This window comes from Gopherus evgoodei, chromosome 1, assembly GCF_007399415.2.
Source record: "Gopherus evgoodei ecotype Sinaloan lineage chromosome 1, rGopEvg1_v1.p, whole genome shotgun sequence".
Lineage (NCBI taxonomy): Eukaryota > Metazoa > Chordata > Testudines > Testudinidae > Gopherus > Gopherus evgoodei.
Genome location: NC_044322.1, coordinates 361,694,743 through 361,721,751, shown reverse-complemented (window position 1 = coordinate 361,721,751; position 27,009 = coordinate 361,694,743). Strand labels below are relative to the sequence as shown.

At 49.8% G+C, this 27,009-nt stretch overlaps 1 protein-coding gene across 1 annotated transcript in view; it reads right to left on the bottom strand.

The window, feature by feature from the left end:
- Positions 1-1,837: 1,837 nt before the first annotated feature.
- The window catches only part of LOC115645307 (fibril-forming collagen alpha chain-like), a 91,669-nt gene continuing 66,497 nt past the window's right edge, over positions 1,838-27,009 (bottom strand). Inside the window, exons 15-20 of the mRNA XM_030549760.1 lie at positions 19,156-19,233; positions 16,543-16,596; positions 12,309-12,357; positions 10,335-10,343; positions 7,770-7,937; positions 1,838-1,917 (exon numbers count right to left, since the gene is read on the bottom strand). Coding sequence (XP_030405620.1) covers positions 1,838-1,917; positions 7,770-7,937; positions 10,335-10,343; positions 12,309-12,357; positions 16,543-16,596; positions 19,156-19,233 — 438 coding nt within the window. The remainder of the gene's footprint in view (positions 1,918-7,769; positions 7,938-10,334; positions 10,344-12,308; positions 12,358-16,542; positions 16,597-19,155; positions 19,234-27,009) is intronic.

Here is a 27,009-nt window from a genome sequence, read left to right as displayed (position 1 = left end):
AAACCCAAAAATCTCGCTGAGGCGGGGGAGATTGGAGCCAGATGGATGGAAGTAGCAGAAAGCAAGAAAGCTACGGTCAAGGGGAACGAATACCCCAAGGGGCACACCGACCATAAACCCTACAACCGAGGACAGCCAAGGACCCCACATACAACCCAAGTAAAGCCACAGACGCCCTATTCTTCCACCTCACCAGTCTCCAGTAACTCACCTCGGCCCAGTGACCCATCAGATGGAAGATGCTTTAAGTGTAATGAACTGGGACATATCAAGGCCAACTGTCCAAAGAACACCATGTGAGTGCAATTCATTACACCACCATCACACCAAAGATCCCCAAGCCCGGATGCCTCTCAAATACCCTTGGAGCGAAGGGAAAATTTGAGAGTAGGAGGAAAGAAGGTTACTGCGTGGAAAGACACGGGGGCACAAGTGTCAGCTATCCACCAATCCTTCGTTGACCCCAAATTCATCAACCCAAAGGCCAAAGTTACAATTTACCCCTTCATGTCACAAGCGGTAGACTTGCCTACAGCTGAACTGCCTGTCCAGTACAAAGGCTGGTCAGGAATGTGGACTTTTGCAGTCTATGACAATTATCCTATCCCCATGCTGCTGGGGGAAGACTTGGCCAAACAGGTGAAGCGGGCCAAGAGAGTGGGAATGGTTACACGTAGCCAAACCAGGCAAGCTTCCAGACCCATTCCTGTTCCTGAGCCGTCCACAGACGCCCAATCTGTGTTACCAGAGACCCAGACAGAGGTAGTGGACCCGGATTCCATGCCTACCACTGAAACAGCCACAGCACCTCCAGTCCCAGGCCCGGAACTGGAACAGCAACCAGCACCAGCAATTGCAACCACAGATTCAAACTCAACGCCAGAGGGCGCCAGCGAGCCAGAACTGGCAGAAGCAACAGACAGCCATACCCAAAAGGCTCAGCCAGAGCCTGAAATACCCTGAGGTGCACCAGCGGAGAGCGGTTCACCAGCAACGGAAACAACCCCATCATCTACATCGCTTCCAGAGGGACCAAGCCCAAGTCCACAGTCTGAGGAAGAACTGGTGACCCCAGCCTCAAGGAAACAGTTCAAGACTGAGCAGGAAGCAGATGACAGCTTTCAGAAAGCTTGGGCGGCGGCACGGAGCACCCCACTGCCTCTCAGCTCTTCTAATCGATCCCGGTTTGTTATAGACCAAGGACTTTTATACAAGAAAATTCTTTCTGGTGGACACCGGGAAGAATGGCAGCCGCAAAAACAGTTGGTGGTTCCAACTAAGTACCGGAGGAAGCTCTTAAGCTTAGCCCATGATCATCCCAGTGGCCATGCTGGGGTGAACAGAACCAAGGACCGGTTGGGGAAGTCCTTCCACTGGGAGGAGATGGGCAAGGACGTTGCAAAGTATGTTCGGTCTTGTGAGGTATGCCAAACAGTGGGTAAGCCTCAAGACCAGATCAAGGCCCCTCTCCAGCCACTCCCCATAATTGAGGTCCCATTTCAGCGAGTAGCTTCCACTTTTAAACTCTGCTGAAGGGTCTTTGTGGCACTCTCTGATCCCAGCAGCATCCTGAGACACTTGACCCGGTTTGCAGGGCCACTCAGGCTGGATGGACAACATTGTCTCAGGGGGCAGCAGGTTGCAATTAGTTGTCTCAATTGGCTCAGCAACTGGGGAAAGGCCGGCTCCTAACTTCACCTGCTTCATGCAGAAGAGATACCGAGATTTCCTGTGGCGCTAGTTAGCAGGAGTAACTGTTTCCATGTGTGTGTCCCTTGAGCTCAATTTTAAAAAGCACTTCCTCTCCCAAAAGTGACTTCCCTAAATGCCATTTAATTCAGTACATTTCACCTTCTAATGGGCGGGCACGTCGCTGCTCGCGCCGAGCCTGAGCCATTAGCTGCTTATCACTGGGAGCTGCAGAGAAAGAAAATGGAAATCACAGTTAATGAGGGCGTGCAAATAAATCAGCCGTGATTTAAATATTGATCGTTACAGGTTTACATGGTTTTCCATTGTATAACAAGCTCTTGATAAATGTCACAGAACAACTGGTGAGAGGTGGAAATCGGTGGCAATAAAATTCTTAATGGCTTTTAACAACTCAGTCAGAAAGGTCAGATGTTTGAGAACACTGAAGTATCTGTGGTGTTTGTGGGAGAAGAGAGATAAATGTCAGATTGGGGTTCTGTAAATGTGAGAGGTTTGAAAAGCCAGAAGCGACGGTAATCCAGCAGTAATAGGTGCCTGACTGCAGAATCCTGTTAGCACTTAGAATGTCTGTCCACACTCATCACCTAGCAAACCCATTTGTGTGCCCTGTTGCTGGCAATCCAGGCTTTAATGGTATTGCCAGCTGGAGACAGCTACAGCTTTGATTCAATAACATGGAGTCCGGGCCACTGATCTCAAACGCCCAAGATCCAAAATGTTTCTTTAAAGTAAATTTAGACCCAGACGGGTGATGCCATCAATGTATGATAAAGACCCCGAAGTGGAGAAGGAAGCTCCTTAGAGGACAAAGCAGGGAGGCTGCAAAATTTGGATTCAGAGACCATGTTAGGTGATATTTGGATTTAGCTGATAGTAAGATCCATAAATGGGTTTCTATTTCAAGCACTCTTCCCCAAACTCAGGGTAGTCTGGCCACAGGAGGTCGGTCCGGGCCTGTCTCTCGATGTCGGGGCTCTTTTCTTTAATGAGTCTTGTAAACTTTGCTTCCGTTACATGAATGAAGAGAAGTGGTGGCACAAGCAGGGACGGCTTTAGGCCTATTCCACCAATTCTCCCGAATTGGGCCCTGGCTAGAGGCGACTTTTTAATTTTTACGCATCCGGCGGCGCTCCGGGTCTTCAGCGGCACTTTGGCGGCGGGTCCTTCAGCGCCACCGAAGATCTGGAGCGAGTGAAGGACCCACCGCCAAATGCCGCCGAAGACTTGGAGCACTGCCCGGTGAGTACAAGCCCCGCGTGGTTTTTTGACATTTTTTTTTAAGTTATCCCTGCCGGGGTCCTGCCGAAACTGTTTGAATTGGGCCCCGCACTTCCTAAAGCCAGCCCTGGGTGGCAGGTTTGTGAGCCAGCTCCATCCTAGAATGTGATAGGTGCAGTTAGATATGAACCTCCCAGGAAGGCAGGTGCCCCTTGAAAATAAAGCACAATGGGTTAAAAAAAAGGAAGGGAAATTTCTTTGTTGCTTTGCACCATCTGTGAAAAGTCTCTCAGGGAACGTCTACATTTAAACACTCTGGTGGCGCCGAGACTGCCTATGCCGACGGGAGAGATTCTCCCATCAGCGCAGGTAACCCATCTCCCCAAGAGCCAATAGCTAGGTTGACAAAAGAATTCTTCCGTTGACCTAGCGCTGTCTCTGGTGGTTACATTACCAGAGCTACTTCTCTCAGGAGGGTGGGTTTTTCACAACCCTGAAGCACACAGTTGTGCCGAGGGAAGCTCCCTGTGGAAACCTGCTCTCGGAAGCCCAGGCATTCTGTTTCCATCTGCATCTCAATTGTTGCTATTTTGAAGGCACCTCTCACTGCGGTACCTATGGGCAGGGTTAGATACTATGCCCATTTTGTGGTGCGATACGGGGCCCACATGATTTTGGGCTGCAGATGCAGCGACATGGAGTCACGAAGCGAGGAGGTGCGACAGGCCCCACTCCACACTCCAGCCACTGCTGGGATTGTGTATCTGGTTAGAAGGGAAGTCGCCTGAACCACTTTCAAAGAGCTTGGTTCAGTCTGTTTCCCCACAGCAGCAGATTTCCTGCTGTGGGCATGGTAGTGGCACAGCCACATTTCCTATGCTGCCTTTTAGTGCCTCCTCAGAAAAATCCGGGCCGCTTTCCCACCATGGTGTAGCTGTGTGACTCTGGTGAGTTCAGTGCCATTAGTCTTGATTTACACTGGTATGTTGCACAGGCACTGCTGGATGGCTGCTCCACACCCACTCCACCTGAGGCCCTGCCCCACTCCGACCCGTCCCCCAAAGCCCCACCCTCGCTCTGCCTCTTCCTGCCCTGCTCTGCCCCCTCCCTGAATATGCCCCACCCTCGCTCCACCTCTTCCCACCTCCACTCTGCCCCCTCCCCTAGAGCCTCCTGCCTGCCGCAGAACAGCTGATCGGCAGGTGACTGGGGAGTAGTGTAACGCCAACAGACCCTGGTTGCCGGCAGGCAGGACTGAACCAGAGAGCTCTGGAGCTTAGCGCATGAGCCTGTACAGCATGAGGTAAAAGCCACCTGGCTGTTAGCTAAGGCTTTAGAGCAGATTCATTAATCTCTCTAAGTGGTCTTGGTGCCACTAGATGGGACAGAGCACCACACCCAGAAGGTGTGTATGGGTTACAGTACCACCCACTGGTGTTTTTTTTCTGTGGGTGCTCCAGCCTCGGAGCACCCACAGAGTCGACGTCTACGGTATGTTGGTGGAACATCAGGTCCAGTGTGCATCTGTCATGTTCTCATGCCAGAAAATAGCTGTACATGAGCAAGCGATTCAAGGGGACAGATGCACACTGGACCTGATGTTCCACCAACATACCGTAAACGTCGACTCTGTGGGTGCTCCGAGGCTGGAACACCCACAGAAAAAAAAACCCAGGTCTTCACTACCCACCAGATCAGCAGGTAGGGATCGATCTATTGGGGATAATTTATCACATCTCGTCTAGATGTGGATAAATTGATCCCCAAATGTGCTCCCTGTCGACTCCAGAACTCCAGCTCGCAAGAGGCGGAAGCAGAGTCGACGGGGGAGCGGCAGCAGTCAACTCGCCACTGTCCTCATGGCCAGGTAAGTCGACCTAAAATAGCATAGCTGAAGTCGGCATATCTTAGGTCGATCCCCTCATCCCACAGTGTAGACCAGGGCTAAATCTCCCAAGCCTACGCTAGTATTAAGTGGCTTGGGTTAAATCACATCTAAACTGCTGTGACCGCCACCCCTCATGAAGACAGTTGTGAGAGACAACTCATCAGCCCCACCTAAGACAAAGCAGGTATGGATGCCCACCCATAAGTCAGACTTTGTGGGCAGAGAGCGCCACTGGGCAAGGTATTTGGGTTTGTTGCCACTTGAAACACTACAACAGCACAGTTGCAGCTACGCCCACAGGGGGGGTTCTCCCATCAGTATAGGTGTAACCCTTCTGCCCCTCTGAGTTGGCAGCAACAAGGGCCGGGTTCCGTTTCCAGGGGTTCCGTTTCAATAACACAATGCATAACCAGCTCGAGCCCCCACCCAGTTACCTGGGACACTTACATACCACGCCCCCGGGCGCCTCTCATAGTTCCTCATTCACATAATCAGGGTAACACCACTTTATTCTTCCTGCCCCAATAACAAAGAAATTGGGGATCCCAGAGCTGTCAAAATAGCCATCCCAGGCTGCCATGGGCTATGCTAGGTGAGGTGGGTGTGCCAATGCAAATACCTGAAATTCCTTTCCACACTCCCTGAAATTCTTTCCACACTCCCCATAATTCACCACCAGATGTCAGGGTAGAGCTCATCCTGACTCTGCTTACATAGGATACAGATTTTTCACACCCCTAAGTGACGTAGTTGGGTCCAACTAGCTTTTTAGTGTAGACCAGGCTTTTGTGTGTCTAGCTCTGTTGCTGGGACAAGATGGGGGCCCACAGGTGTCAATTCTGTGGGTGCTCTGGTGCTGGAGCACCCATAGAAAAAAATAGTGGGTGCTCAGCACCCACCAGCCACAGCTGTTTGGCAGCTCAGGGAGGGGTTTGGGGGAGAGCAGAGAGCAGTGAGTGGTGGACAGGCAGGGGCCTCAGAGGAGGGGGTGGAGTGGGGGCAGGAAGAGGCAGAGTGAGGGCGGAGCCTTGGGGAAGCAGCGGAGTGGGGGTGGAGCATCAGAGTGGAGTACCCCCAGGGAAAAATAAAAGCCAGTGCATATGAATGAACCAACTTCTGATGGTCAGAGAGACAAACTTTCATGCTACAAGGAGCTCTTCCTCAGGTCTGGACGGAGACCCAAAGAAGAGCTGTGTAGCTCGGAAGCTTGTCTCTCTCGCTAACAGAAGTTGATCCACTAAAAGACACTGCCTCACCCAAATTGTCTCTCTAATATCCTGGGACTGACACAGCTACACCACCACACACAATCTGTGTTGGCGGGACAGAGCCATCGCACCCAGAGAGACATAGGGACAGATGCAAGACAGCAGCAGCAGAGAGAAAGCTGAGCAGTAATGCAACCCTGAGATAAAGGGTAGAGAAATAGCATTCTGGGTATAGAAAGGCAGGCTTCAGATAGCTAACAAAGGAACTGTCTCCTGCCGGTTGATACCTGTATCGGTTTGCCATCCAGAGGTTCCTTTTCCCGTAGATTTAAGGACTAATGCCGGGGCCAGGGAGCCATGTCCCCCCGCTTTTTAACAAAGGAAACTTAAGTGCAGAATTCATGTCCCTGCAGATTCCCCTCCGCCCCCCACAGAATAATAGATTCTGCTGCAGAGGTGCTGCATTAACACCTTTCACCCACCAGGGGCTGCTGTGGTGCCATAAGAGAGGGCAGCTGGCTCACCCCAGAGCAGCCAGCCGCAGAGAGGGAGGGGAGACTTTGGCCTTGACCCCGCACACACACACATGCACTTCTACAAAGGGTCCAGCGCCCTTGGCCAGAAGGACAATTAAGATCATCTAGTTGGACTAAGATCATTTAGTTGGGGAATAGGTCCTGTTTCGAGCAGGGGATTGGACTAGATGACCTCCTGAGGTCACTTCTAACCCTGATAGAGTCATATAGTCACAGACTTTAAGGTCAGAAGGGACCATTATGATCTTCTAGTCTGACCTCCTGCACAACACAGGCCACAGAATCTCATCCATCCACTCTTGTATCAAACCCCTAATCTATGTCTGAGCTGCTGGAGTCCTCAAATCATGGTTTAAAGACTTCAAGGTGCAGAGAATCCTCCACCAAGTGACCCATGCCCCACACTGCAAAGGAAGGTGAAAAACCCCCAGGACCTCTGGAATGAGGAATTCCTTCCCATCCCCAAATATGGCGATCAGCTAAACCCTGAGCATGTGGGCAAGACTCACCAGCCAGACACCCAGGAAAGAATTCTCTGTAGTAACTCAGATCCCACCCCCTCTAACATCCCATCACAGGCCATTGGGCATATTTACTGCTAATAGTCAAAGATCAATTAATTGCCAAAATTAGGCTATCCCATCATACCGTCCCCTCCATAAACTTATCAAGCTTAGTCTTGAAGCCAGATGTGTCTTCTGCCCCCACTGCTCCCCTTGGAAGGCTGATATTCTATGATTCTATGACCTGTGCATGACATGGGCCAGAGAACTTCACCCAGTAATTCCCACCTCTATCTAGCCCTACAGCTTGGCCGAAAACAGCAACACATTGTCAGGACTGAAGTTTTACCTCCCTCAGTTTCCAGGGCAGATTGCAGCCTACACTCAGTGATGGTCCTGGTCTCTCCACCTTACCAACACACTCATACAGCCTATGGGATCATAGCTGCAACTAGTTACAGGTTTGTTTCCCAACAATCATCTCTGAACTGTTTCCATTCATGGTCTTCCAACCCTGTCTGTCCTTCCTGGCTTTCCAGTCCCATGCCATCAGACATCCTGACATGGCCCTCGTTCCATTGGTAGACTGGAAAGTGGTCTTATTACTACAATTCCCAGGCTGCCGTGGGGAGGTGGGGAAGGGGGTCGTCGTCAACTGTAGCCAAAGCTAAAATGCACACACAACCACATCAAAATAAATTACCGGGCATAAATGGAGTTGATTCCATGATAGGCATCTCTGGTTCGGTTGTATTCTGTATTTCACTAAGTAATTCTTGTTGAGCTTCATCGGCCTTCCCAATGAGTTCTGGCAATTGAAAATTCTCTTTGATATTCCTGCTGATTTCTCCTGGAGAGTCTGCACCCAGGTCTGCAGATTTAATTAGTAAGTGAAAGTCTTTCCCTGAATGAAAAGTATTGGTATAGATTGGAGAGGGGACCTCAGCAATCCTATGATGGCAGAAATCTATAGACAATGGTAGGAAAAGCCTAACTTCAAACCACATAGAGTTCTACAGCCATGTCATTCATTGGGGAAAGATAATCCTGGCTAATATTTCAGCTGAGTATGAGTAAAAAGGGACACTCAAGTTATGTAGATCGAAAGCTGGATCTACAGTGTGCACCGACCCAAACTTAACAGCTGTGTCAGAAACGAAGCTGATTGAACAGTGCAAAGCAGGGCGTGGATGTGTGCACACGCGCAAACACATGTCCCAGTACTGAATGGCTGATTGGGCCAATCCCATTCCCGCTCTGTGTTGCTCACTCGTGAGGAACCTTTGCACCATTGATGGGTTGATCACACAAAATGTGGGAGGTTGCTGCTTCTATGTATGAATCCAAGGGGAGTGTGCGAGCGCACCAGGGTGCTTGCATGGGAACAAAAGCAGTCACTACCTGTTCCACTGTTTAAAACATGAAGGTGGCGATTATTGGTTATTTATTTGTATTACGGTAGCACCTAGAGCAGTGATTCCCAAACTTTTCAGGGTCACACTCCTTTTACCCCTGTCTGGACCCTCCCCCCAGGGCTCAGAGTAGGGGCATGGCTCGGGGAGGGGGAGACATGGACAGGAGTAAGGGGGCCAAGCTGGGGGCAGGGAAGGGGCTGGAAGTGGAGCCCTGGCAGGGGGCCGAGACTGGCAGCTAGGACCCTGAGCGTGGAGCCCTGGGTGCGGAGCTGGTCTCCGGGACCCCGGGAACGGGGCCAGCAGCTGGGGCGGCTGGGAGCAGAGCCCAGGGTGTAGGGCCAACATGTGTGGGGCAGACAACTGCCGGGGCTGGGGCCAGGAGAGGGGCTGGGTGGTTCTCCCTCCCTGCTCCCCATGGGGGCTGGCCCAGGCCCCAGCCACACACCCCAGAATGTTCCTCCATGCCCCCCAGTTTGGGAACCTCTGACCTAGAGGCTCCAGAGGACACTTGAAATGTTTGTCCAGCATGGGACAAAACTTCAAAGGCGAGACTAAGGGAGCCCCCACATCAGAATACCCCATCGCTCAGTGGTTAGGAGACTTCCTGAGAAGCTGGAGCCTCCCCCCATTCAAATTCCATTCCCCTCATTTGGCAAAGGGGGAACTGAATCTGCTATTTAGGGTTTTTTAATTTAAAGTAGTGGCAATTTAATAATTTTTTTTAGGAGGCGTTAGGAATCAATGAACAGGGATAAAGGTTTTTTGGTTGATGTATGATTGGTATAAGTAAGTGTGTTTTTACTTCATATTACTTTTTTAATAGATTTTAAGCACATACACATATACACTATAGCGACAGGTTTAGAGCACTTTAAATATAATAGTTACTTAAACTTTTGAGATGGTTTTGAGAGATTAACAGCCGGGTTTCCAGGGGCCCTCCTTCCATCCAGCTGCTGGGGAGTTTAGGTGTTAGCTTTTGCCTTGAAGAAAAGATTTTTTTGGATTGTTTTGAAGTTTATTTTGATTTCATTTTTTATAGTTAATATAAATAAAGTATATCATTTATAGTGATTTTTAGTGAGTTATTATAGTAATCCCTACTGGATAACTATTTTTTTTTGTTTTAGCAAATTGTTTATTTTTTATTAGCAAAGTATTTTTAGTTATAATAATAAAATGTATATGTTAGGGGTATTTAAAATTAAGGTTGTTGATTTTTTTTATTTTTATGGTATATTCATTTTTTGATTTTTTTAATTTTGATTAGTAAGACTGCAGACATGCAGCTATTTGGCTTTGCTTTTTAGAGTTTTAAAAATTATTTTAGTTATGTGGTATTTGGTTTTTAGCTAGCAGTGGCTGAACACACAAAATGGCTGACTGCAGTAATGTCAAATTTAATTCTCCCATAACACCACACGCCAGGTATGTGCTCTAACCACTAGGCTAAAAGTTATAGGGGATCTGCCTCCTCCTCCACTTGCCTTCAGGAGAGGGGTTCCTGGCTGCAGTTTGCTGCAAGAGGGGACAGGGCTTAGGACACACCCCTCTCATGAGCACCTCCCATTGGCTAGTATAGGCAGGACACCACCTCACTGCTGGTTTTCATGGATCGCGTTCTAAGGTGCCTGTCTCTCCACATCATTGTACAGGAAGTGTAGACACCTAACTCAGACTTTGTGCATTCCAGTGATTTTCTAGGTGCTTAGAAGTTAGGCATTACAACACCTAAGTCTTTTGTGGATCTGGGCCCATGTCTTTTATTTGACTGTAAAACTCCACGTATGTTTTCCAGGTTACATAAATGGTGATAAACTTACCGCTGTTTATGGGCATTCGTCCCAACTCACCTGCACAAACTGCAAAGATAGGAAAGACAGGGATTCATGAATAAAGCACACACGAGACCAAGCAAGCCAAGGCATTGTGAGGTCAGGGCAGGGTTAGGGGTGGGCAAAGATTTTCCATCAATACTTTTTTTTTGGTGGAAAAGTCAGATTTTCAACTAAATGAAAATGTTCACAGAAAGTCTCTGTTTTGCTCAAAAACGTTCAGTGTTTTTGTTTAATAACTGAAAACTTCATGAAAAGTCAAAATTTTCCATGGAGAAGAAAACAAAAATTGCAACCAGTTCCAGTTAGTCTTAATAAGACATGCCATTGACAAGAAGGAAGGAAGGAATGTCATGTGGCTTCTTTGGTACAGGGCACAGGTTAGGGACAGAGCTCACTGTCCGGAATGGTGGTCCCCGGAACAGAGGGGAACAGGAAACAAACAAAGGAGAAAGATTCTGGATTTGCAGCATTGTCTTAACTCTTATGAAAACCCACCAAATTCCATCCTATTTAGCCTGAGCTGCCTTGTCTGACAGCAAAGATTCATAGAGATTTTAAGGCCAGACGGGACCATTATGATCATGTAGTCTGAGCTTCTGCATTACTCAAGCCAGTGAACTGTGCCCTTCACCACTCTGATTACATGGGCAGCGGGTAGCACAGGCAGGGGAAGGCTGTGCCTCCCCAAACAGCCTGGCATGGCACTGCCCGCTCTTCACTCCCAGGCTCCCTCCTGCCTGCTTCCACCAATTCCCGTCCTGCTCTTCTGTGGCCGAGAGACTGGGATAGGCAGGGGCCAGTGCATACCACACCATAGACATCAACCTTTCCTGGCACCAGTGGGTGCTCGACACCTGCCCCCTTCCCCACCCCCGCCCTGCCCCCATTCCAACCCCTTCCCCAAACTCTCCACCTAACTCTGCCCCCTCCCTGCCCCCATTGGACCTTGTTGAATGGAATTCAGTATGGTTTGCTGCAGAACTAAAACAAACTCAAAACACAATGCCACTTCTGAGTAGTTTAAGAAAACAAGATACCTCTAAACTCCAAAGAAAACTTCAGAGCTTGCGTCCATGTCTATTTGCTTGTTGTGTGTATCTTCTAGACTAATACATAGCCTGACTTCAACAGGCAGCTTTGCACACACACACAGACTAATGTATTATCGTAACAGATAGATCTCATGCAATGGGTTGTGTTTTCCTAATACAACACGTTATTTTTTATATATTTCAATGATACAAGAATAGGGTGAAAAAAATCGGGAAAAAATGAATAAGAGTTTTTATAAAGCCTGGGATTTTTTCGGTAAAAATCGATTGAAACTGAAAACGAAGGGGCTTAAGTATGATTTATGGATTATCTCTCCGATCTTCCATTATCCAAAACGCTTTGTTGTTGAAACAGGGTCATGCTCTGTCTATGAACCCCAGGGAACAGCATTTCCTGTGACATTGGGGTAATGGGAGTTGCGCCATATATTGAACTCCAAACACCTGCATCATCATCATCATGACAGAGCGTCTGCCGAAAAGGAAATGCTTTGTATGACCAGTTACTAAGAAAAGCCAGAAGACTGGCATGGGAGTAAGAAGTGGTTTGAAGCCATCATCAGGTATATGCAATCATCCTGTGATCCTTATCCATGGTACAATACCATCAGCCAGCTAGGAGATAGCCGACATGGCAAGACAGGAAAGGCTTTGCTATTGAAGCCACATGAAAAGAAATGGAAAAATTGAATGTTTAAAGGGAGAAATTACAGCTTGGGAAGGAGGTCAAGACTGCAGCAGAGCCCTCGTGCCCAGTGGACGCTTGTGTTCATCTAGGGGGCTGGACTGGTAATGCGTCGCTGTTTGCAGTTAATGGGACGATATTAGCTCCGTCAAGCAGGGCTGTGCTGGCATTCAAATTGCTCCAATTTAGACACTGACAGGACTCCCGGCAGTGCCGCGTCTCAGCAAATGGGGCTTCCTTCGGCTTACTTACTGCATTTGTCACTCATTTCGCTCCTGACCACATCCTTCACTTCTTCTTCCTGTGTTTGCAGCAAGCAAAGCTTGGTTTTAGAATTAGTTTCTAAACTCACCAGGACCTCCTCTTTGATTCCATGCCCCCCAGCTACCTGGAGCTACACATATCTGACTCTGCCCCCTTGGCCAGTGGATGTAAGTTACACCCACTTTACTCCTGCTGCCGGACCCTGGTGTCACTGGGACCCTGGTGTCACTGAGAATCAGGTTCAGGGTGCGCAGCGTGTGGATAGCTCATCTAAAGCAATTTTGAAATACATTTGATTAGGGCTGTTTTATAATGTAACTAAATCTCTCTTCAGTGGTAGGTGTTGCCTTGCACAGGTGAGAATTTACACAGACCTAAAGCCACATAAATGCCTGTTTCTGCCTCCAACACTATTTCATGATTGGAGATGTTGGTTTCTCAGGGTATGTCTACACTGCAGACAGGAGGTGTGACTCCAGCACACAGCAGCATACCCAAGCATAGATGACTTGTGCCTCCCCATACTGGGGTGGGTGGGGGCACAATCTAAAGGGGAGGACATGTGATTGCCCCATGTGTCTCCTCTACCCTCCCTCAGCCCTGGGTTCAGCCCGGGGTCACAGCGCTCTCCCCTCCAGCACTTTAGCTGCCAGGAGTGGGGGGCGGCCTCTGGCCTTCTCCCACTGTGCCACACTCCCCACGCCCAGCATGGCTGGGGTGGTGGCATCAACCCACTCTCTCCCCAGGCCCAGCTGCCGTGGACAGGGGCTGAGTGAGGTGGAAATGCGCTGGCGGGGAGAGGGGACTCCGGCTCGCTTGGCCCCTGTCCCTAGCAGCTGGGCGGGCAGCGGGTGGCCCCCACCTCCCCAGCCGGGCTCTCGCAGGCAGCAGCTGCACTGCACGGAGCAGTGACCCGAAGAGGCCAGCTTGAGCTGTGTGAGCAGCGGCGCCCTCCCGCTCCCCGCCCAGGCTCAGCTGCCAGGGAGAGCGGCTGAACCAGGGGCATAGCCACAGGTGGGCCCACCCACTTAGCACCCAGGCCCACCTTGCCAGCCCCGGCTCTGCTCTAGCTACAGTGCTTGCCCCGCTCCGCCTGGTGCTCCTGCTGGGGCAGGGGCTCGGGGGAAGGGGCGGCGCAAGGGCAGAGGCTCGGGGGAACGGGAAGTGCGAGGGTGGGAGTTTGGGAGAAGGGGCGGTGCGAGGGCGGGGGCTCGGAGGAAGGGGCGGTGTGAGGGAGGGGACTTGGGGGAAGGGGCAGGGAGGGAGGAGGCTCGGGGGAAGAGGTCATGCGAGGGCAAGGGCTCGGAGGAAGGCGCGGTGTGAGGGCTGGGGGAAGGGGCAGTACAAGGGCTCAGGGGAAGGGGCAGTGCAAGGGCAGGCTTGGGGGAAGGGGCAGTGTGAGGGTTCGGGGGAAGAGGTGGTGCAAAGGGTCGGGGGAAGGGGGAGTGCAAGGGCATGGCTCCAGGGAAGGGGCAGTGCGAGGGCAAGGGCTTGGGAGAAGGGGTGGTGTGGGGGGGTGGAGCCTTGGTTTTGGCCCCAGTGGTCCCTGCACTGTTAGGAAGCTTCTGCCTCCCCTACTTCAGACATGTCTGATTCGGAAGCCAGGCTGGGAATCTTAAGAAAACAGGTTCTCTGGTGAGATTTCGGATGCTTCCTGGTTCCAGGGGGATCAGATAGAATCAGAGAACCATAGAAGATGAGGGTTGCAAGAGACCTCAGACAGTATCTAGTCCAGGGGTTCTCAACCTTTGTCTTTCTGAGGCCCCCCCCAACGTGCTATAAAAACTCCATGGCCCACCTGTGCCACAACAACTGGTTTTCTACATATAAAAGCCAGGGCCGGTGTCAGGGGCGGCTCTAGACATTTCGCCGCCCCAAGCAGGGCGGCGTGCCGCGGGGGGCACTCTGCCGGTCACCAGGAGGACGGCTGGTGGCTCTGGTGGACCTCCCACAGGCGTCCTGCGGAGGGTCTGCTGGTCCCACAGTCCGCTGGTCCTGTGGCTCCAGTGGACCTCCCGCAGGCATGCCTGCAGGACGTCCACCGGAGCCGCGGGACCAGCGGACCCTCCGCAGGGACCCCTGCGGGAGGTCCACTGGAGCTGCCTGCCGCCCTACCGGCGACCAGCAGAGCACTCCCCGCGGCATGCCGCCCCAAGCACGCGCTTGGCATGCTGGGGCCTGGAGCCGCCCCTGGCCGGCGTTAAGGGGTAGCAAGCAGGACAATTGCCTGGGACCCCATGCCACAGGTGGCCCCATGAAGCTAAGCTGCTCAGGCTTTGGCTTCAGCCCCCAGTGGCAGAGCTCAGGGCCCATGCAGCGGGCCTTCAGTTTTCTGCCCTGGGCCCCAGTGAGACTAACACTGGCCCTGCTTGGTGGACCCCCTGAAACCTGTTTGAGGCCCCACCAGCGGCCCCCAGACCTCTGGTTAAGAACAACTGATCTAGTCCAACCCTCTGCTCAAAGCAGGACCAAACCCAACTAAATCATCCCAGCCAGGGCTTCGTCAAGCCAGGCCTTAAAAACCAATGAGAATGGAGATTCCACCACCTCCCTTGGTAATCCATTCCAGTGCTTCACCACCCTCCTAGTGAAATAGTTTTCCCCAATATCCAAGAGCATCTTCTCTGATTGTGTTCCAGCACCTCTGCTCCTGTGCTGAAGCCACAAGGAGCCATGGCAACAGGTTATATATTTACAGGCTTTTCTACAGCGCTCATTTCCACAGTATGTGAATGCCTAGTGGAAATGAATGTATTAAACCTAACTGCATCCATTTCATTTCCCTCATTTAACAGATGTGGAGACAGAGGCCCAGAGACATTAAGGGACCATCTCTGAAATCACACAGAGAATTGGTGGCAAAGACAGGGAGAGAACATCATTCTCCTGCATCCCACCCCTGAACCTTAACCACCAAACCCTCCTTTGCCCAAGTCAAAATACAAAATAAACCAATCCTTTGGGAGCCTCACTCACTTTCCCAAGCGTTGCTAAAGTGTTCCCACTGATCCTTATTATATAGGTACCCATCCTGATTCTCTTCACCTTCGTTCCTCACTCTAAGCCAGGCCTAACCCATTGCTCCATGTGTGTCATCCCCCCCTGATCTTAATGATTCCGTTTCATGATATGGGAAGGGACACCTCCTGGCACCTGAAAGTTGAGTTTCTCCTCATCATCTTGCTGTACCTTCATCTGGAGTTAAAAGCATTGTGGCTCCTGTTTTCTTTTGCCATCTCCCTTCTTGGGTGGCTCTGACCATCATCTTCATTTCATCAGCTCTAAGTCTCACTTCCTTCCTGGCAGCTGTTTCTTCACTGACTTACCTTCTCCTGCATGGTTCCATGTCACATCTCTCTCATTCACACATTTGCCCTATCTACCAATCTTAGGGTTTTTACACAGCCGACCAGCTGTGGTACCTGCACGCCTTCCATGTAAAACCGATTAGCAATAGCAAAGTCCCTATTTGAACTTCATGGAGTCTCAGCCTCTTCGCCCTTTTATGAAATAAACAGTCTGCTGGTGGTAGGGGTATGCTGTTGGTGGATTGGTGGTATGTCAGTTTAATTTTGGGGTGGAGGGGATAGGTGTCAGCATTATGAATGTCATTCCTCTTACAGCAGCAAAAAGAGTCCTGTGGCACCTTATAGACTAACAGACGTAGTGGAGCATAAGCTGTCGTGGGTGAATACCCACTTTGTCAGACGCATGGTGCCACAGGACTCTTTGCTGCTTTTACAGATCCAGACTAACACGGCTACCCTCTGATACTTGAGTCCTGTTACAGGGGATAGGCTTTGTCAAAGCTTCTTTTTGCTGCTCAAAACCAAGGGCACACTTCTGTCTCCCCATCACTGTTGTACAGTCTGGTCTTGTCCCACCCATGGAATGCCTACCGATGTCAACAAAAAGCAGAGGATCCACACTGAGGATGAGAGAGGAGAAGTTTGCCCCTAGTCCCGCACGCTCGGAGAGCAGAGCTGCGGACTGCTTTGCTGTGACACTGCTCTCTGCATTCTCTCTGACTCAGCGTGCATCTAGCTGACATCTTATAAGCCACTAATGGTCCAATGCGCTGCAAACTCATCTCCTGGAGCCATTCGGAATGAATTTGCTCTGAGTGTCTCTGTCCTCCCCTGTACCTCTTAGGCATCATTTGCCCTATTTTCTCTATTCTGGCTTATGCAATAGGCTGTTGATTTGGGGATAAAGTACTCACAGAAAGGCCAGGACCTCCTTTCTCTCCTTTCACACCAGCTGGACCATTTCCTCCCTGTTAAAAACACTTAGGTAATTACAGAGGTTCAGCAGATTAGGCAGAAAATGTCTCCAACAGTAAATGCATCCTGAATAGAAAAAGATGCTAAAGAAAGATGGGGAGGGACCACAAGGTTCAAATACGTTTTCCCGTAAATTTAAGAGACATCAGAAAATAGTTCAGTAAACTGAAATTGCCAGATTCATCCCAATGCAGGAGAGGAGGGGATACATTAGGGGGCTGGTTAAGTCCCCCTGCTTCTGTGGACTGATCTGAACTTGCCCCAGCCACCAAAGGAGCTAGAGCAGCCCAGGGGCTGCTCTAACATATGCCATTTACATATGGTCCCTAAGGTACCATAGTCCAAATGAGAATCTGCTTTGCACTGATGGTCCCCTCCCAGCTACCTGAATGGACCTCCTACCCCTGATGTGCCCCCAACTTTATTCCAGATCTCCTCATGCCAGGTGAATTCTCAGCTAGCCAGCTACAGACAAAATTCTGGCTCTGTTGCTTTATCTGAGTGGAGCAAAAGTTCTGGGTTGGGTAGAGAATCTGGCCTCAAAACTGAGCTACTTTACAGTCCTGTAATTCAAATGCCAGATAGACGACTGCACCAACAAGCCTTCTGATGGCATCGTAGTTACAACCTTGGGAACACAACGCCACCGCCCTCAAGGGAAACAACAAGCAGGATGGAGGATTTCTCTACTCAGTGCAGACAACTGTCTTGCAAAAGTTGCTCTGAGCCATTTCCAAACAAATTTGTTGATTAAAAATTGCTACGCTAAAAAAAAGCCTACACGGCACAGGGCGAATTATCCGAACAGGAGCCGTGATGGCCATTTTTCTGAATCTGTGACTACTTAACGGAGGCAAAAGCACTGGAACAAATTGCATCAGCCTCAAAGGCTAAACCTGTTACGGGGCAGAACTGACATGGCCACTCACTGCCGCAGTAAAACAGTGAGTCAAGGACGTTGACATCTGTGGCAGATAAAACCTCAGCCAGAAATATGACTCAGTAGCAAAGATCTAAAGCTGTCCGAGAAGGGAGGATAAAGAGACGGTGATTTCAGAATCAGTCAGCCTTTTGCCAGTCAGTCCTCGAGCTCTGCCACCATACCCAATTCCTGGCCAGACTAACAGGCACGAATGATTTACGTTGCTTGTCTCTGGCCTTGTTTTGCCTTCCGTCTGGCTAACTTTGTTACTGGAGTATGGGCAATTTTAGGCATTTGACTTGCTTGCAGAATAACATAAAACCCTTCAGTTCTTGCATCTGTTGCTTTTTTAAGGTTGTCTGGCCTAGTCATAATTTCCCTCTCGCTAGCAATGCAAATAAAGAAAGCCAAGACGGTCAAAACGGGAGACTAAAGTTGGGCTGATTCCATAGTCAGACCTCTCAATAAGTGGCCCAGTTTTCTGTAGTGAGAGCAATCAGCAGCTTGCGGGGTGATCTGCCCTCTGGTAAATCAGACCGCTTGTTTAGAGGCAAACACACGGGCTCAGAATCCTAATTTTAGGCTCCCGTTTTTGAAAGTCTTGGCCCTGGCTTTTTCAGCTAGACTAGCTGGGTGAAATGAGCTCTGTCGAGCTAGCTAGTCAAGCTCTTTCAGGAACCCTCAGAGGATGTAGCATTGCACCATTTAATTGGACTGCGCAACCCTCTCCAGTCAAATAAAAGGGGGAGGCTGTCAAGGAGGGTGGGCCCCAAATATAGTGTTTCCCAAAGAAGCGTTACAAACATCGTTAGCAACGAGGGTTGGCACATTGCAAATGCCTAAAACAGACAGACAGTCTAGCCAGGATTGTGCCGCAGGACCCGGATCACTGACCCTGAGGGTGTGTCTGCACTGGAGCCGCTGGTTGTGATGGAGCTAGCGTGCTAACAAGAGACATATGCCTGCAGCGGTGAGAATGGTGGGACAGGCTGGCCACTTGAGTATGCACCTAGGATTTCAGACAGGATCAGATTCGGGTTGGCTAGCCCTGCCTGCTGCTCGCGCCACTGCATCTACACTGCTATTTTCAGCACGCTAGCTTGATTAGCTATGTCTAAGTGAGCTGGAAGTTATGTCTTCCAGTGTAGACACACCCTGAGAATGCCAGCACTCTGGGCCAACACACTGTCTGTACACAGAGCAGTGACAGTCCACAAGGCCAGCAAATCAAAACCGAAGTCAACAGCCTTCACCCAAGACCTGATCTGATGGACTTTTCTCCTGACCCAGCAGGGGGAACGATACTAACAAACTCTGCTCCCAGAGCTCAGCTGACAGTTGGCCTGACCCTCTGTGTATCAAAGCCAGGGGACAAGTTCCTGCGGAGTTCAGTGGCAGAGCATGGGACTGAATCTGGATGTCCCAAACCTCAGTTCAGTGGCCTATTATATTCATTATTTGTATTACTGAAGTACCTAGGAGCCCCAGTAACAGACCAGGGCCACCATTGTGCTAGGCATGTATAAACATAGAACAAAAAAAGAAGGTTCCCTCCCCATAACCGCCCCTCCCCCACACACACAGCTTCAGCTTCATTTTCTAAGCTAACTGAGCAGTTCTCAGTACTCACCTTTTCTCCTTTGTTGCCAGGAGTACCTGCAGGACCCCTGAGGCAGAGCTGAGGTCTTCCTCTTCTACCTCTTGCACCCTAAAAGATATAGCAAAAAGAATCATTGTATTCTAAGTGACCGGCCAACTTCCACAGATGCCTTTGAATTCATTCTATATTTCTGGGTGTTCCCCCCAAATGCTATTCTCAGCATAACAAGACTTCAGACATCAAAGGCAATTTGGGGAAAACATCTGGAGTTCAGGTGTTGCCAAAATATTTCCTCTTCCACCAAACGTATTGGTTTATGCTTCAGCCGCAGTACCTGCCTCATCCCCTGCAAATAAAACCCCAGGGGACAGTAAACTGAGCAGCTCTTTAGAGTTTCTTCTGAGTCATCCCAGCAGGAGGGTGAGCTTTGCTCCTTCTGAGCCCTCCAACAGCCAAGGACGTCAGCCCCCCCTATACCCATGACTCTCAAGCAATCAGCCATTGCCCCCTGCACCTCTTGGGAGCCCCCCCCAGCAGACAACTCCCCCTAACCCTGTCCTTGGGGGTTCTCCATGGAGGACCCAATTCCTATCCTCCACCCAGTGTGACCCAGGACCAACCTCTTGCTTTCTTGTCCAAGTGAGGCTGCTAAGAGTTTGTTGAGTCCTGTCTCTGTTGGGATAGGTCACTTGCTTTCACACACATAGGCAGCAGTCCCCCCACTAATTTAAGAACCACCGTCTCGGTGGGAGGAAGACAGCTCCCGGGGCTTTGACGGCTGCAGCTCCCTCCCATGCGGGCATCTGGAGGGCCTTGGTGCTGTTCCTGAGGCCTTTATCTTTTAATTTAGGGGAAACACAGGAAGCAGCGTGGGTGGGAAAGACAGCATCTAATGTGCGCTTTAATCAGTGCCAAAGCTGGCATCACTAATGATCTCTTACACAGCTTTTTCAGTGTGTGTCACTTGTACTGCTAATAGAAAAGATCCGGCCTTTTTAAACATATATGAGGGTATCTCTTGCTTTCAGTTCTTTCCACCCTCTCGGCTGCTTTTAAATAGTTTTCAGCTCCAGGGACGGCAGAGAAAAGGAACAGGGCAGGAGTGCTGGAAGCTCCCACACCCCGCACCCCAACCCCCTGCCCCAGCCCTGAGCCCCCTCCCACACCCAAAGTCCCTCCCAGAGCCCACACCCCCTCCTGCACCCCAACCCCCTGCCCCAGGCTCAGCCCAGAGCCCCCCCCACACTCCAAACCCCTCGGACCCTCCAAGAGCCCACACCCCCTCCAACACCCCAATCTCCTGCCCCAGCCTGGTGAAAGTGAATGAGGGTGGGGGAGAGCGAGTGACAGAGGGAGGGGTATGTATGGAGTGAGTGGGGGTGGGGCCTCGGAGAAGGGAAGGGACACGGCCTTGGCGAAGGAGTGGGGCAAGTGTGTTTGGGTGTGTGTGATTAGACAGCATCCCTAACTCCTCTACAGAAGAAGCCAAACTCAGCACTCTTGCGAAGCAGCGCTGGGTACAGTGGTGGGCTGCAGCAGAAGCAATGGAGGGGATTCTGGGCTTTGCCTTCTTTACAAAGGAGCAAGAATTAGAGATGAAAGATGTTATAAGTTTCAGGAGGGGCACAATTTAGGGTTGCACCAGTGGCCCAGCAAGCCAAGCCAAGCCAAGCCAAGCCAGGTTCCTTACACAGAAATGATAGATTCTAAGCACGTAACACTGGCCACTCCGCAGGCCTCACAAAAATCTCTTTCCCGTGGCTTGGCCTGCCTGCCACGTTGCTTTTTGCTAAGGAAACGGAAAACATTGGGCATCTGATTCACCCCCCATCCTCCAAACACAGCTCTCTGAGGCTTGCTACAAGACAGGCCTTTACTAAGAGCAGCTGCTAACCCAGGCCCCGATCCTGCAACTCATTGTGTGTGTGGGCATCAGCCTCAACATGAGTGCCAGGGTCTACCCCTACACAGGCAGTTCCAGGATCAGGGCCCGGGCTTTCTGCAGAGAGATCTCCGCAAAATGTATGGCACGCAAAATGATGCTGATGAAGCCTCACCGATGGAAAGAGAAGAAGACAAGGAGATAGTGAAACAGTGTGTAATACCATAGAGGTGCTACGGACATGACTGCAGTCGCTGGTGGAACACTGTATCCAGTTCTGGAGTCCACAATCCAAGATGGAGGCTGATAAATTGGAGAGGGTCCAGCGAAGTGCCAGTAAAATGATTAAAGGATTGGAAAACCTGCCCTATGATGATAGACTCAAGGAGCTTAACAAAGAGAAGGTTAGGGTGTGACATGATTACAGTCTTTAACGACCTACATGGGAAACAAATATTTAATAATGAGCTCTTCAATCTAGCAGAAAAAGGTGTAACACTGTCCAATGGCTGGAAGTTGAAGCTAGATGACTTCAGACTGGAAATAAGGGGCAAGTTTATAACAGAGAGGGTAATTAACCACTCGTAGAAGTGGTTGTGGTGGATTCTCTATCACTGCACACTTTTAAATCAAGATCTGTAATTAACAGTAATTAACTCAAGGAAGTCCTATGGCCCATGTTATACAGGAGGTCAGACTAGATGATCATAACGGTCCCTCCTGGCTTTATAATATATGAATTCCTATGGAAGCACAAAGCATGGAATGACATTACAAACACACTGACATTTACTACTTGTGTCAAGGTTTCTTTCCCCACTCTGAACTTATGGGTACAAATGTGGGGACCTGCATGGACACGTCTAAGCTTAATTACTAGCTTAGATCTGGTATACACTGCCACAACCCAGAATTCCAGTGCACTCTCTGTCCCCCCAAAACTTCGTCCCCTCCCTGGGTTGCCTTGAGGGACTTTACCAATTCCCTGGTGAACACAGATCCAAACCCCTTGGATCTTAAAACAAGGAGAAATTTACCATCCCCCTCCTTTGCCCCCACCAGTCCCTGGTGAGTCCAGATCCAATCCCCTTGGATCTTAAAACAAGGAAAAATCAATCAGGTTCTTAAAAAGAAAGCTTTTAATTAAAAAAAGAAAAGGTAAAAATTATCTCTGTAAAATCAGAATGGAAAATGCTTTACAGCGTAATCAGATTCCTAAAGACAAGAGGGCTCCCCCCACCACTAGCCTCAGGTTCAAAGGTACAGCAAACAGAGGTAAAATCCTTCCAACAAAAATAAACATTTACAAGTTGAGAAAACAAACATAAGCCTTGCCTGGATAATTACTTACAAGTTTGAAACATGAAAGACTGATTCAGAAAGATTTGGAGAGCCTGGATTGATGTCCCGTCCCTCTCAGTCCCGAGAGCGAACAACGAAAAAATAAAAAGCATAAACAAAGACTTCCCTCCACCAAGATTTGAAAGTATCTTGTCCCCCTATTGGTCCTTTGGTCAGGTGTCAGCCAGGTTCACTGAGCTTCTTAACCCTTTACAGGTAAAAGAGACATTAAGCCTTAATTATCTGTTTATGACACGGCCCCCAAATCTCAGACAGTGTGGAACCACACTGGCAGTGATTTCTTCCTAGAAATTTAGCATAAACAGATTAATAAAACACATGCACCTTTACATATACTACTAATTATGTAAAACTACAAGATTTTCCACATTTCAAGGACAATTTTTAACCAGTTGATTTTGGGAAACTTTCACGGGAGAGTGCATCAGTTACTTTGTTAGAAGCTGCTGAAATGTGTTGAATTTCAAAATCAAAATCTTGGAGAGCTAAACTCCATCGAAGCAGTTTTTTGTTGTTTCCCTTGGCAGTATGAAGCCACTTTAGCGCAGCATGGTCGGTTTGTAGCTGGAAACACTGTCCCCAAACGTATGGGCGTAGCTTTTCCAGGGCATACACAATGGCGTAGCATTCTTCTTCACTGATTGACCAGTGGCTTTCCCTCTCAGACAGTTTTTTGCTGAGAAACACGACAGGATGGAATTCTTGATCCGGTCCTTCCTGCATTAAAACTGCTCCTACACCACGCTCAGACGCATCCGTGGTTACTAGGAATGGTTTGTCAAAGTCTCGGGCCCTTAGCATAGGGTCAGACATGAGGGTTGCCTTAAGCTGGATAAAGGCCTTCTGACACTCATCAGTCCACTTAACTGCATTTGGCTGTGTCTTTCTGGTCAGGTCTGTTAGTGGGGCAGCGATTTGGCTGTAGTGTGGTACAAATCGCCTGTAATATCTGGCCAAGCCTAAGAAGGATTGGACCTGTTTCTTTGACTTTGGGACAGGCCACTTTTGGATAGCATCCACCTTGGCCTGTAGGGGGTTTATTGTTCCTTGACCCACTTGGTGTCCAAGGTAAGTCACTCTGTTTTGGCCTATTTGACACTTCTTAGCCTTAACCGTTAGTCCTGCCTGCCTGATGCGCTCAAAGACTTTTTCCAGGTGTTCCAGGTGTTCTGCCCATGAAACAGAAAAAATGGCCACATCATCGAGGTAGGAAACTGCATATTCTCCCAATCCTGCTAGGACACCATCTACAAGTTTTTGGAAGGCGGTAGGTGCATTTCGCAGCCCGAAAGGAAGCATATTAAATTCATACACCCCTGCATGGATGATGAAGGCTGACCTTTCTTTGGCGGGTTCATCTAGCGGTACTTGCCAGTACCCCTTGGTTAAGTCTAATGTAGAAATGAACTGGGCACGTCCCAATTTCTCCACTAGCTCATTGGTGCGTGGCATTGCATAGTTGTCGGGACGAGTTACCGCATTTAGCTTATGGTAGTCCATGCAAAAGCATATGTCCCCATCTGGTTTGGGAACTAGAACCACTGGAGATGCCCATGCACTGTTAGAGGGGCGGATTATACCCATCTGTAGCATGCTTTGGATCTCCCGTTCTATAGCAGCTTGGGCATGAGGAGACACCGGGTAGGGTGGGGTTCTAATTGGGTGAGCATCACCTGTGTCAATGGAGTGGTATGCCCATTCAGTCCATCCTGGGGTGGCTGAGAACATTGGGGCGAAGCTAGTGCACATCTCCTTGATCTGTTGGCTGCTGCAGACGTTCCAGGGTGGTGGAGAGGTTCACCTCTTCCACGCCACCATCATTTTTTCCTTCATAGTAGACACCTTCAGGCCACTCAGCATCATCTCCTCCCTGGGCTGTAAACTGACAAACCTTAATGTCTCTGGAATAAAAGGGCTTTAGAGAATTAACATGGTACACTTTAGGCTTTAGGGTGGAGATGGGGAATGCCATAAGATAGTTAACAGCTGATACGCGCTCTTGGACAGCGAATGGCCCTTCCGATGATGCTTCCATCTTATGGGCCTGTTGCGCCTTCAAGACCATAACCTGGTCCCCTACTTTGAAGGAATGCTCTCTGGTATGTTTATCATACCAGGCCTTTTGCTCTTCCCGAGTATCCTTTAGGTTTTCTTTAGCAAGGGCTAAAGAGTGTCGGAGGGTGCTTTGTAGGTTGCTTACAAAGTCTAGAATGTTAATTCCTGGAGAAGGCGTGAACCCCTCCCATTGCTGCTTCACCAACTGTAATGGCCCCTTAACCTCGTGGCCATACACAAGTTCGAATGGTGAAAACCCCAAACGGGGATGTGGTACAGCCCTGCAGGCAAAAAGCAACTGCTGCAACACTAGGTCCCAAAATAGGAGTGTTCATTTATGAATGTACGTATCATGGCCCCCCAAAGTTTCATTAAACTTCTCCACCAGGCCATTGGTTTGATGGTGGTAAGGGGTAGCAACCAAGTGATTCACCCCATGAGCTTCCCACAGATTTTTCATGGTCCCTGCCAAGAAATTAGTTCCCGAATCTGTAAGGATGTCGGAGGGCCAACCTACCCTGGCAAAAATGTCTGCTAAGGCCTGGCACACAGTTTTAGCCCTGGTGTTGCTTAGAGCTACCGCTTCCGGCCATCGGGTAGCAAAATCCATGAAAGTCAGTATGTTCTGCTTTCCTCTGGTGGTCTTTTTTGCGAAAGGACCCAGAATATCCACAGCTACTCACTGAAATGGGACCTCAGTTATGGGGAGTGGCTGGAGAGGGGCTATGACCTGGTCTTGGGCTTTTCCACCCGTTGGCACACCTCACAAGACTGGACATAATTAGTCCTTGCCCATTCCCTCCCAGTGGAAAGACTTCCCCAAACGGTCTTTGGTTCTATTCACCCCAGAATGGCCACTTGGATGATCATGAGCTAAGCTCAAGAGCTTTACCCGGTACTTAGTTGGAACTACCAACTGTCTTTGAGGATGCCAGTCTTCCTGGTGTCCACCAGAAAGAGTCTCCTTGTATAAGAGTCCTTGTTCTACAACAAACCGGGATGGGTGAGAAGAGCTGAGAGGCAGTGGGGTGCTCCGTGCCGCCGCCCAAGCTTTCTGAAGGCTGTCATCTGCTTCCTGCTCAGTCTGGAACTGTTCCCTTGATGCTGGCGACGTCAGTTCCTCCTTAGACTGTGGACTTGGGCTTGGTCCCTCTGGAAGCGATGTAGGTGATGGGGTGGTTTCCGTTGATTGTGAACCGTTTTCCGCTGGTGCACTATGTGATATTTCAGGTTCTGGCTGAGCCTCTTGGGTAGGGTTGTCTGATGCTTCTGCCAGTCCAGGCCCGCTGGTGCCCTCTGGCGTTGGGGTTGTAGATGGTTTTGCAAGCGCTGGCGTCAGTGCTGGCAAAGGTTCTGGTGCTGGTTGCTTTTCCAGTTCCGGTTCTGGGACTGGGTGCACTATGGCTGTTGCAGTCGTTGGCAGGGGATCCGGTTCTACCACCTCTGTCTGGGTCTCTAGTAACACAGATGAGATCCTTGTGGATGGCTCAGGAACAGGGATGGGTGTGGAAGCTTGCCTGGCTTGGCTGCATGTGACCAACCCCACCCTCTTGGCCAGCTTCACCTGGTTGGCCAAGTCTTCCCCCAGTAACATGGGAATGGGATAATTGTTATAGACTGCAAAAGTCCACATTCCTGACCAGCCCTTATACTGGACAGGCAATTCAGCTGTAGGCAAGTTTAACGATTTTGACATGAATGGGTGAATTGTCACTTGGGCCTCTGGGTTCAGGAATTTGGGGTTCACTAAGGATTGGTGGATAGCTGACACTTGTGCCCCGGTGTCTCTCCACGCGATAACCTTCTTTCCACCCACTCTCAAGGTTTCCCTTCACTTCGAGGGTATTTGAGAGGCATCTGGGCCTGGGGATCTTTGGTGTGATGGTGGTGCAATGATCTGCTCTCGGTTGGGGTTCTTGGGGCAGTTGGCCTTTATATGTCCCAGTTCATTACATTTAAAGCTTCGCCCAGCTGACTGGTCACTGGACCGAGGTGGCTTGCTGGAAACTGGTGAGGTGGGACAATAGGGTGTCTGGGGCTTTCCTGGGTTGTAGGTGGGGTCTTGGGTTGTCCCCAGTGATAGGGTTTATTTTCGGTTTGCCCCTCTGATATTCGCTCCCCTTGCTAGTAGCTTTTTTCTTTTCTGCCACTTCCACTCATCTGGCTCCAATCTCCCGAGCCTCAGTTACAGTTTTGGGCTTCCCATCTAGGATGTACCTTTCTATTTCCTCAGGAATACCCTCTAAGAACTGTTCCATTTGCATTAGGAAGGATAGCTCTGCCAGAGAGTTAGCATTTGCTCCTGATATCCAGGCATCCCAATTCTTTCCAATGTGGTAGGCGTGTCGGGTAAACGACACATCTGGTTTCCACCTTAGGGTTCTGAACCGCTGGCAGGCATGCTCAGGTGTTAGCCCCATTCTGATTCTGGCCTTGGTTAGAAAAAGATCATAATCGTTCATGTGTTCCTTAGGCATTTCAGCTGCCACCTCTGCTAAGGGTCCACTGAGCTGTGGCCTCAGCTCTATCATGTACTGGTCTTCAGAGATGTTGTACCCAAGGCAGGCCCTTTCAAAATTTTCTAA